The sequence below is a fragment of the Hippopotamus amphibius genome, chromosome 8, assembly GCF_030028045.1.
Source record: "Hippopotamus amphibius kiboko isolate mHipAmp2 chromosome 8, mHipAmp2.hap2, whole genome shotgun sequence".
In the NCBI taxonomy this organism is placed as follows: Eukaryota; Metazoa; Chordata; class Mammalia; order Artiodactyla; family Hippopotamidae; genus Hippopotamus; species Hippopotamus amphibius.
The window spans coordinates 11,283,344-11,295,321 of record NC_080193.1 but is presented as its reverse complement, the minus strand read 5'-3'; the positions used below and the strand labels follow the sequence as shown (position 1 = coordinate 11,295,321).

General features: G+C 38.9%; 1 protein-coding gene and 1 non-coding gene across 13 annotated transcripts in view; both read left to right on the top strand.

The window, feature by feature from the left end:
* Positions 1 to 11,978, top strand: part of TMEM116 (transmembrane protein 116) — a 103,929-nt gene that overhangs the window by 428 nt on the left and 91,523 nt on the right. For 5 of the 12 annotated variants that reach the window (XM_057747033.1, XM_057747034.1, XM_057747036.1 and 2 more), the window contains exons 1-3: positions 8,247 to 8,364; positions 8,937 to 8,983; positions 9,468 to 9,531. In XM_057747033.1, the coding sequence (XP_057603016.1) occupies positions 8,317 to 8,364; positions 8,937 to 8,983; positions 9,468 to 9,531 (159 nt within the window). In that variant the 5' untranslated portion in view covers positions 8,247 to 8,316. Of the gene's footprint in view, positions 1 to 30; positions 93 to 143; positions 271 to 8,246; positions 8,365 to 8,936; positions 8,984 to 9,467; positions 9,532 to 11,978 lie in introns of those variants that run through there. The other 7 variants (XM_057747037.1, XM_057747028.1, XM_057747031.1 and 4 more) reach the window with 4 other exon arrangements.
* On the top strand, positions 9,245 to 9,350 carry LOC130859687 (U6 spliceosomal RNA). Its single transcript, XR_009055251.1, has one exon. It is a non-coding gene; the product is annotated as a U6 spliceosomal RNA (small nuclear RNA).

The window sequence follows — 11,978 nt, the reverse complement described above, 5'->3', positions numbered from 1 at the left end:
TGTGTTGTCCTTTTCGAACATGACCGGAGGCCAGCCGTCGCTTCTTCCTGCTTTTCCGTCAAGCAGTCGGTTGGGGCCTGTTGCTACTCTCGGTTAGTCTGTTCGTCAGTCTGACTGTGCTGCTGCCCCTCAGGTGGCCCAGTGTTTCCCTCAATCAGTCACGCTCTGCGCCCTCCCTTAGCCACTACCCGAGTTGGTCAGTGAGACTCAGCTGTTCGTCAGTATGGCGGCTCCTGCCGGTACCCGGTCCCATGTGAGGCCTACTCTGTGGTGAGTGCCTCAGCAGGGAGGCTCCGCGCTCATATAAAAACAGGCGTCCCTCAGCTTTCAAACTCACCTATAGCTATGTCCTAGGCTCTTTGAAGGTTTTTATTAAAAGTCCGAGTAATTCTCTTCAGCAGGTGTGTGTTCAGGATAGTTTACACCAGATCCCGGGTTTGCCTGCGAGAATACAGAATCGAGGAGAACGAGACAGAGCTGTGCACTGAACCAACTTGATGGTGGGGGAGGAGGAGACATGGCGATAGGAATATAACCACTGCTGTGTAATCCGTAGAAAATAAGGTTATGTTACAGTCTCATGAAAGCACAAACGGAGATTCGGTCAGACAAGGAGTGTCAGGGAGAGTTACAGACAAGAGATGACTTCTGAACTGGATCTTAAAAGGAGAGGAGGTGTTTCCAAGGCAAACACCAAAGGATTTTTCTAGCAAGGGGGAAAGCGTGATGAATCTGTGAAAGTAAACTTGGGCACGTTGTAAAGGGCCTCATCAAGCTAAAGGGTTTGGAGCCACCAGAGGATTTTAGCCAGGAGAGTGACTTTAGGTTTGCTGTCACTCAGGACTAAAGGGGATGCATTGGAAGGGAGAAAACTGAGGGCAGGGAGGTTCATTGCAGTAGTCTAGGTGGGAGAGATTAAGGTCCTGTAATAGAACCTGATAGTAAAGATGAAGAGGTGGGGATGAGGACTCCCCTGGTGGTGCAGTCGTTAAGAATCTGCCTACCAACGCAGGGGACACGGGTTCTATCCCTGGGCGGGGAAGATCCCACATGCTGCAGAGCAACTAGGCTCGTGCGCCACAACTACTGAGCCTGTGCACCACAGCTACTGAAGCCTGTGCACCTAGAGCCTGTGCTCTGAAACAAGAGAGGCCACTGCAATGAGAAACCAGCCCACCACAAGGAAGAGTAGCCCCTGCTCATCACAGCTAGAGAAAGCCCACGCTCAGCAAGGAAGACCCAACGCAGCCAAAAATAGTAAATAATAAAATAAATCTTTTAAAAAAGGGGGGATGGAATTGAGAAACTTTTATAGGGTTGTGTTCACAAGACTTGCTGAACAAATGGATGTGCTGATAAGAGAATAAATTACATAAGTGCATTATATAAGGGGCTTAGCACCAAATTAACTGTTGCATGTGTCCAGTAAATGTGTGTTTGTGTAGGTATGTGTATATAAGGTAGTCATCAAAGATAATAGCCAGTCTTGGGCAGCCAGTTTAGGTAGAAGTTTTGAGAGAGTCGTGTGTGTGTGTGTGTGTGTGTGTGTGTGTGTTGGGAAGGTTCAGAAAAATTTGAGTTTGCCCTAATAAACTATTAAATAAAATGTGCCACACAGATAAATGAATAGAAGTTACAGGAAGGGATAATTACTGTGAGCTAAGGTGGTTAAAGAAGGCTTCATGTAGGAGGTGGAAGTGGAGTTAAGCCTTGGAAGGAAGAACATTTTAGGTGGAAAATAAGTGAAAAAGGAGCAGAAGTGGAAATGAGCATGATGCTTTGGGAAATGACTGGCTTGGCTTGAGGGAGTTCTCAAAATAGTAGGTAGGGGACTTCCTAGGTGGCACAGTGGTTAAGAATCTGCCTGCCAATGCAGGGGACACAGGTTTGAGCCCTGCTCTGGGAAGATTCCACATGCCACGGAGCAGCTAAGCCCGTGAGCCACAACTGCTGAGCCCGTGTGCCACAACTCTTGAAGCCCACGTGCCTAGAGCCCGTTCTCCGCAACAAGAGAAGCCACTGCAATGAGGAGTCCATGCACCACAATAAACAGTAGCCCCTGCTCGCAGCAACTAGAGAAAGCCCGTGTGCAGCAACGAAGACCCAACACAGCCAATAAATAAATAAAATAAATAAATTTATAAAACAAGAAAACAGGTAGTAAGACAGTTTTAAGTCCAGGTAGGGGAGAATCTTGAAAATCAAATTAAGAAGTTGCTATTTTGTCTTGTAGTCAATAAGGAGCTAGTATTCACTTCTGTGTGTATAAATGCTTTGAGTACATCTACAGTGGTTAGTATGATTGATCAGGAGTGACTTTTTAGTCATGATTAGTTTAGAAGTAGGTTTTGAAAAAAGTGAAAGAAGTGAATTGGTGGGAGAGAGAGGGAAATATTGGTACTTTTTTTATGGATTGCAAAAGTATAGTAATTGTCTTAATGCTTCCTTTTAATAGTGCCCTGGTCCCAGTCAGTTACCTCCTGGTATATTTAGGTTCTTGGCTTCAGGACCTTGGCAACACAATCTACACAAATAAGCCAACTAAACTCCCCATATTTAGGAAGTCATAAAATCCCACAGTTGACAATGTTGTGGAAAATAAAAAGTCTGACCTTGGGTTTTCTTTGGAGGTAGGAAGGAGGAGGTGGCAAGGCATGTTACTTGACTGTGCATATGACTCAGCGTAGCAACTGGAGTAAGAAGGAAGGAAAATGCCATGGTCTGCTAAGACAACTAATACATAAATTCTCCCGTCTTTTTTTCTAGCATCATCAAGCTGGTGAGCCACCAGTCTCACTGACCTCTTTGCTATTTCTTGTATACACAAGGCATGTTCCTGCCTCAGAGCCTTTGTACTGGCTTTCTCCCTATAGAACACTTTTCTTCAAGATATTCACATGGCTGGCTCTTTTATTTCCTTCAAGTCTTTGCTCAAATGTCAGCTTCCTAAGATCTACCCTGACCATCCTTAAAAAAAAAATCACTCCTCCCTGATACCTCCCTGCTTTCCATCTTCCCTCTCTCTGTTATTGTTTTCTCCATAGCACTCTTCAATTTAACACACTGTGTAATTTGCTTATTTTTCTTAGTATTTGTTTCCCATGAGGGATGGGTTTGTTTTTGTTTTTATTTTTGTTTTGTCTGTTTGGTTCATTATTATATCCCCAGCACCTGGAACAGTGTCTGCCGCATGGTAGATGCTCAGGAACTGAGGCCTTCAAACCAACAAACCTCAGAGAAGTGAATTAGACCAACAACTGTGTGAACTTGGGAGCAGATTCTTCCCCATTTGAGCCTTCAGATGATAGGCCTGGTCAACATCTTGGTCATAACCTTGTGAGAGACTCTGAAGCAGAAGACCCAGCTAAGCTATTCTTGAACTCCTGACTAACAGAAGCTGTGAGATAGTACATGTGTGTTTTAAGCCACTAAATGTGTGGATTTTTGTTATGATGCAGTAGATAAGTAATGCATATTTGATAAATATGCTCACTGTATTTTCTTTCAAGTTATTGATGTTTTACAGAACAGTGTCAAGTCAGAATGCTGGTTTACTCCACTAGAAGGCATTTCTAAGTTGATATTGATCAGTTAGTTAGCACTACCTTAGGTTTATTTAGAAATGCCCTTAATTGTGCTTCTACTTGGTCTACATTGTCTTTTCTTTTTATTCTTTCTTTTTTTCTTTTAACCATGCTGCTTGGCCTGTGGGATCCTAGTTCCTTGATCAGGAATTGAACCCAAGCCCTAGTAGTGAAAGTGCCGAGTCCTAACCACTGGACCGCTAGGAAATTCCCAATGTATTTTCTTATTTTTATATCATGAAATTTCTCACCAAATGCTTTGTCAAAATACCGTATACACTGTGTCTGGTAATTCTGTCCAAAAAGAGAATGGGATTAGTCTGGCATGATTTTTTTAAATAAATCCATATTACTTTTTTCTAATTCTTTAAAAACACATCTTTTGGATAGTTCATTCTAGAATCTTGTTTGGGGTAAACACTAAGATCTTTGCAGATTCTACCATCCTTTCTCCTTATAAAAATTTTTTAGTTATCAACAGCTTTTTACAATTTCTACAACTTCTAGGAGTTTCTACATTTTTCTACAATTTCTAGCAATTTTCCAGTTTTACATGAATTCTCAGATTTCATTCAATGGTTTATTGGGTTAACATGCAAGTTTTACCAAAGCCCTGTAGGGTAATTTGTTCAGGCTAGGAGTGGTGTATTCATTTAGAGCAGTCAGGTGCTCGCTTACATTCTTTATCTTCAGTTCCCTCTTACAATGTTTGTTTTACACTCTTTATTCTAAATATTATTCTTTTCAGTAGGAAAGACAGAAACATTATCTATTAATCATTATACCATGAGTTTCAGCAATGGGACGTATCCTTCTGTGCTTTTGTCCCAAACTTCCTTTTTTTGGACAACAGCTTTATTGAGATATAACTTACGTACCATACAATTCATCCTTTTAAAGTGTACAATTCAGTGGTTTCCAGCATATTCATAGAATTGTACAACCATCGCCGTTATCTAATTATGGAATATTTTTATCACCCTAAAAAGAACGCCTGTGCCGATTAGCGGTCACTCCCCAGTCCCTCCCAAACTACCTTTCTAGTCCTAGGCAACACTGGTCTACTTTTTGTCACTATAAGTTTGCATGTTTTGGATATTTTGTCTGAATGAAATCATATAATATGTTGTCTTCTGTGACCAGCTTTTTCACTTAGCCTAATGTTTTCAGGGTTCATCCATGTTGTAGCATGTATCAGTACTTCTTTTAATTGCTAAATAATATTTCACTGTAGTGATATAGCACATTTTATTTACCTGTTCACCAGTTGATGAACATTTGTGTTGTTTCTACTTTTTGTCTGTTATGCATAACACTCTTATGAATGTTTGTGTCGAAGCTTTTGTGTGGACATATGTTTTAATCTCTTGCGTATATACCTAGAAGTAGAACTGGGTCTATACTTAAGAGCTGAGTCATATAGGATATGTTTAACTTTTTGTGGAACTGATGAAATGGCTGCAGTATTTTACGTTTCCACCAGCAGTGTATGAGGTTTCCTATTTCTCAACATCTTCATCCACTTACTATTGTCTTTTTATTATAGCCATCCTAGTAGGTGTGAAATGTCATCTCGTTGTGACTTTAGTTTTAATTTTCCTGGTGGCATATTATGTGGATCATCTTTTCATGTTTGTTAGTCATATAATTTTTTGGAGAAATCTCTGATTTAAAATTTTGCCTGGGAATTCCCTGGCAATCCAGTAGTTAGGGCTTGGTGCTTTCACTGCAAAAATCTTTGCCCATTTTTTTTGTTTGTTTGTTATAACTTTATTTATTTATTTTATTGGCTGTGTAGGGTCTTTTTTTGCTGTGTGCGGGCTTTCTTTAGTTGCGGTGAGTGGGGACTACTCTTCGTTGTGGTGCACGGGCTCCTCATTGCCATGGCTTCTCTTGTTGTGGAGCACAGGCTCTAGGCGTGTGGGCTGCAGTAGTTGCAGCACATGGGCTCAATAGTTGTGGCTCACAGGCTCTAAAGCGCAGGCTCAATAGTTGTGGCGCACGGGCTCAGTTGTTCCGCAGCATGTGGGATCTTCCTGGAGCAGGGCTCGAACCCGTGTTCCCTGCACTGGCAGGCAGATTCTTAACCACTGCGCCACCTAGGAAGCCCTGCCCATTTTTAAATTGGGTTGTATTATTGAGTTGTAGGAATTCTCTATATATTCTATCTACAAGTGCCTTATTAGATATATGGTTTGCAAATACTTCCTCTTACTCCGTGGGTTGTCCTTTTTACTTCTTGATGATATCCTTTGAAGCACTAAAGTTTCTGATTTAGAAGAAGAGTAATTTATCTATTTTTTCTTTTGTTGCTTGTGCTTTGTTGTATCTAAGAAGCAATTGCCTAATAAAAGAATTCTCTTGATGTCCCATTAATTTTTTCTTAATGTATGCTCCTTTATTAATTCATTCATTTTGGCTGTGTTGGGTCTTCATTGGTGCACGTGGGCTTTCTCTGGTTGTGACAGGTGGGGGCTACTCTTTGTTGCGGTGCGGGGCTTCTCCTGTTGCAGAGCATGAGCTCTAGGCATGTGGGCCTCAGTAGTTGTGCTTGAAGGCTCTAGAGCGCAGGCTGAGTAGTTGTGGCGCACAGGCTTAGTTGTTCTGCGCGATGTGGAATCTTCCCGTACCAGGGATTGAATCCTTGTCCCCTGCATTGGCAGGCAGATTCTTAACCACTGCGCCACCAGGGAAGTACTCGTTAATTTTTAAAATTACCTTTCCCTATTTTCCCATTAACCTGTTTCCTGTTAAGACTACTGTATGATCAGACTGACTGAGTTTGAATGGTTGTGTTACCACTTGATAATTCTGTAACCAGAAGGAAAAGGACTCAACTTCTTTAAGCCTCAGTTTCTTCATCTGTAAAATAGGAATAATACTTCTTTTTTTTTTTTTTTTGGAATAATACTTCTTATCTCAAAGATGTATTGAGGTAAATGCTTGAGGATTAAAATGCTTACATAGAAAGAGTTTGATAATTGGTAGATATTATTACTAGAAATTTTCTTTGAGTTAAGTACTATTTTTGCTTAAATGAAAATATATTACTACACAGATGTTTTTCTTGACTTTGTATCCACTGCAGTAACTTCCTCATGGTAGAAGTTTAATGAATATCTGCTAACTTAAATTGGTATGTAGTATATACTAGTAGCCCATTACATTGAGAACTGGGATGTGTTTGAGCCTGGTAAGGAGATAAGTAAAAAGAAAAGAGAAAACTGAAAATAAATATCACTCACTTCATCATTTGGGCTTGGTTCAGCCCTTGTAGAAAAGGAAGATGGGAGGATTATGTTTCCAAAGACATTTAAAAGGGGAAAAGTGCTATCTATACAGAAGGCAGAGCATTAATTTGGAGAGAAAAATAGAGAAGTAAATCCCTGAATGTTGGTCGGGGATTTACTTTTAAAACATTTTAGAAGAGATGCCAAAAGAGAAAAGTTCTCTTGTCAAGAGCAGCAACAAGATTTGCCATGACTGTTCTCTGAACAATTTGAGATTTGTTCTTGACTGAGACAAGAGTTCTTTGTCCAAAAGCATTCTCTTATCGCTTGGTGAGTCTGTTATTAGTCCCCTTACCCTTATTAGATAGACGTATGATTAGAGGCCTCAAAACACTCCCTAAAATTTTATGGTAGGGATTTCTGACCCAGAAATATACTGGTGTTTTAATTTATCTAATAATTTAATCAGTGATTAGAACCTACCTCCACTTAACAATGTCCTGTCTTCTACTGCACATGATATTCTTAATTTCATATGAATAAGTGAATGATATATTTAAATTACTCAAGCCATGCAAATGATCTAATTTATGTTATAAATAAATATTTGTAAAATATATGAGAGTATGGTTAGATGAAAGATAAATGGTTATATAAATGAAATGTTCTTCCTTCTGCTTTCTCCTTCCCTCAATTTTTGTTCAAATTTTACCAGTTTTTCCAATTAATGTTCAAATGCCAATCAGTGTATATTATTTTTGTGTGTAGATTATTTGAAATTTTGGTATTCAAGCTATTTTTCCTACCATATTATAAACTCCTGAGAGTCTGGGTCTCTGTCTTTTTTGTCTTTATATTTTTCATAACACAATGTTTTACACAAAGTTGATATATAAACATAAGCATATTAAGTGAATTGTGTAATTTAGTAATATTACATTTATTATGTTTATGGTGGGAATTTTGGCACAGAATATTTTAGAAAATGTTCGTATTAAATAAATGAGACATTAATAACCCCTTCTCTTCACACCTTTTTCAGATATTACTAAAAACTTACTGATTGAGTGAATATACAGTCTCTCTTCCCCAAAACAGACTTCTGTCCCTAAACAGGGGCAGGTTTCAAACAGACCTCCCTCCCTTCTTCCCTATTTTTCTCTCCCTTTTTTCTATTCCATTTCTCTCTTGCAGCTCTATTTGTCTTTTCATGATGGCACATTCTCTGTACTTTTTATTATTCCTACCACTTGCCCCTTCTTACAATTCCTAATGCTTTTAAGAACTTTATTTCCTTGTCACCTGCTCTATTTTTGTTCTTTCTGCTTGGCTTTCTCCTGCACTTGTCGCTACTTTCCCTCCTTGCCCTCAAGATAGAGGGCAGGATTAGGTAGGGAGGAGCCCAGCTAGGTTAGGGGTGGAGCTACCTGTTTACTGCTTGGGATTCAGAACCTGACCAGGAAGGATCAGGCTGCTTAAATTTAGCTGAAGCTGAAGTCCGTATGGCCTTCCTACTGGAGGCTAGCATTTTGGAGGACAATTGGAACTTGGTAAAACTAGAAGCAGCCCCTCTCTTCTTTTTCACTCTGCCTTCCTTCCTCCCTGTTCTGTATTTTTCACTCACAGCATCTCTCTCCATACTATTTTTTCTTCTTCCTTTTTGCCCGTTGCTTACTTTTCTGTTTTTTTCTGTTTGTCTAGCTCTCTGTCAGTCAACTTTATTTAGTATTTGTTTGCCTTTTCTGTTACCCATTCTTTCCACATATCTATCTGTTCCCTCTCAAAATTTAACTTTTTCTACCTCTTCTCCATTTTATTCTTCCCTTTGTTAATTTTCTTATCCAACTCTCTTTTTTTCCTTCAGTCATTTTCTATCCACCTCTCTATTCTTTTTATCTTACTGTTTCCCAGCAATGTAGCAATAAAGGAGGAAAAAAGGAGCCACGCTGGCTTTCCAGGGGCCTGTTCACCCTTCCTACTTGTTCTCAGACTTGTAGTGTTTTGATTAGGCACTGAAGAGTTTGTATTCTGCACAGATAGTTAATAAACAATGAAATTAGAGTAAGATTGAATATTAAATTTAAAAGGTCTAATTTTATTCTCACTTTCTCTTTTTATTTAGTTCTTTTCTGCAATACAGTGGATACAGTTTGTTATGGCTACTCTGAGGTAAGTTTATTTAACCTCATGTAATGTGAGTGTTTAAACTAGTACAAGCAAAACTGGAAAATTCTGAAGTTTCTATATTTTTTCCCTAAGGATTTGCTTTTACTCTCTACTTACAAATGCTATTCTTTACCATGTTGATATTTTCTGATTAATAAAATGTAATAACATCAACAACAATAACAAAAAACAGATTGAAGGGTAACATCTGACAATCAAAGGACAATTTAGTCAGCAGGATTGATTTGCAAAATCAGTTGCAAAGTGCTCACTTGTAGCACATATACTAAAAATTTTAATGGTACAGAGAAGGTTAGCAAAGCCCCTGCTTAAGGATGTCACAGAAATTTGTGAAGCATTCCATATTTTTAAAACATGTGCAGTTTATTTTACATCAATTGTATGTCAATAAAGCTGTAAAAAAAAAATAGCAAAAACAAAGGAGCCCCAATTGTCCTGTTTAATGATAGTCTTTTATCTCTGTCAGTGTTATAGGTTCAAGTTCACTTATTGCCTATGCTGTATTCCAGAACATACAGGAATCTCCAAAGGTGAGCAATCTCTTTCTGTGTTGGATTGGAACTTTTAGTGACTTAGCCTTTGAAATAAATGAGAGAGATGTCCCCTATAAATGATGGAATAATTTCTATGAATTGGTTGTAAATTTGTCATCTTGATACAATACACTGAGATATTTTAGACATTGCCAATAGATCTCCCTTTTCTTTTAGGTAGTTATTTTAACTATAATTTTGAACACTGAGGAATTGACTAAATGTGGATTAGTGGATAAATGTGGATTTTTGGGGTATGCGTTAATTATTAAAGTCAAGGAAACAGAGTGTTGTTTGAAGCCTGTATTCACTCTAAGCATGGTAGGGTCCTACCTAGAGGTGAATTTTCCAATGTTGATATCTTGGTAAAATTGCTAATGGGGCTGGAAATAGTTCAAAAGAATTTATTTTGCTGTTGAGGCCTTCTAGGCAATACAATTTAATGGTGAAAATAGAACAAAAATACATCCTATGTAAAACTATTTGTAACAAAGAAAATCAAGTCAAAAACCTTCCTGGGGCTTCCCTGGTGGCACAGTGGTTGAGAATCCTCCTGCCAATGCAGGAGACATGGGTTAGATCCCTGGTCCGGGAAGATCCCACATGCCACAGAGCAACTAAGCCCATGCGCCACAACTACTGAGCCTGCACTCTAAAGCCTGAGAGCCACAACTACTGAGCCCACATGCTGCAACTACTGAAGCCCGTGTGCTTAGAGCCCATGCTCCGCAACAAGAGAAGCCACCTTAATGAGAAGCCTGCGCACCACAACGAAGAGTAGCCTCCGCTCAGTGCAACTGTAGAGAAAGCCCACACACAGCAATGAAGACCCAACACAGCCAAAAATAAATAAAATTTTTTTAAAAAGATTTAAAAAAAAGTAACAAAACTGTTTTTCTAATTAGGCCAAGTGGCACAAAATTAAGCAAAATGCAGTTTAGGACATGTATGAGAAAGCTTTTGTAATATGGAAAATGTCACTGTGTTTTATTGGGCCCACTTTAACTCTATATGTTGAATACTTACTGTGTTTCAACTATGCTGAGTGCTTTACATACTTTATCTTGTTGGTCCTCATCACTCTCCTATAAGAAGGATGGTAATTAGCCCCATTTTTCAGATGAGGAAATTGAGTCTCAAAGTCATTAAATAACTTGTTCAAGTTACAATAAGTAGCAGAGCAGGGATTTTTCAAAAGTCCAGCTCTAAACTACAATCCCCCTTCAACTTAAACACAGTTTTTAGTATTTATTATATTCTAGGTACATGTGCCCATTTTTTAAAATACAGTATATTTTTCAGGACTTCCCGGGTGGTCCAGTGGTTAAGACTCTGTGCTTCCACTGCAAGGGGTGTGGGTTCAATCCCTAGTTGGGGAAGTTCCACATGCCGTTTGGGGCAGCCAAAAAAAAATACATTTTTCATTTAATCCTTAAAACAACTCTGTGAGGTAGATTTTATTTGTCTGATGTTATAAGTGGGGAAATGGAATCCTAGCAAAGTTGAGGGACTTACCTAGGTCTCGTAGCTAGTAAGTGTTAGAGCTAGAATTTGAGTGCAGACTTGTCTTGTTCCAAAGCCTCTCCTCACATACACTTTTAAACCACTGAAATATAATGCCTAATGAAAAGAGAATTTTGAATTTCAGAGGGAGAATGTGACTCTGTAAGTAAAACTAGAAAGTAGAAGTCTTGATTCTGTATTGTCAGTTGTCTGGCAAAGTAATCTTAGGCCACACATCTTTCTGTGATGTGGATTTCCCTAATATTTGAATGTTGAAATTTGAGTTCAGATGTGATTAAGTTAATAAAGTATACGTTGCATAGAGGAGAGGGAGAAGCAGAGATTCTCAGTCTCAGCACTATTGGCCTTTTGGGTTGGATGGTTATTTGTTGTGGATGACTGTCCTGCATCTTAGGATGTTTAGCAGACTTTACCCATTAGATGTAGCAGCAGCCTTCATCACCTAGTTGTGACAACCAAAAATATCTTTATATATTGCCAAATGTGTCCTGGGAGAGGTGTTTGCTCCTGGTTGAAAACTACTGCTCTAGGGTGACTTCTGCCATGACAGTGGGTTAGAGCTTTATAAAGATGTGTGGTCTAGTTTGGCCTGGGATGTGACCTTTAATTTCTCTGGCTTTTGTTCTCATACCTTTCACATAATCAGAGCCTGAAGTAATCATTAATTCAGTGATTCCTACACATTCCATTTTCTTGGCGTAGGGAAGATTCCAATTTTTCCAGCTTAAAAATGTCAGCCATGCTCCACCGTTTTCCTTTATTTTTTCATCAAATAACATTTTTAACAGCAAAAACACATGGAAGGCATAATCCAAAGAAGACAAAAATTATTAAATTAATAATTATAGTAAATTTGAGAAATCCATGGGAAATCTGAGGGGACTAGCTAATTAGTGACTCAGAGAGGCAATCTTAAGAGA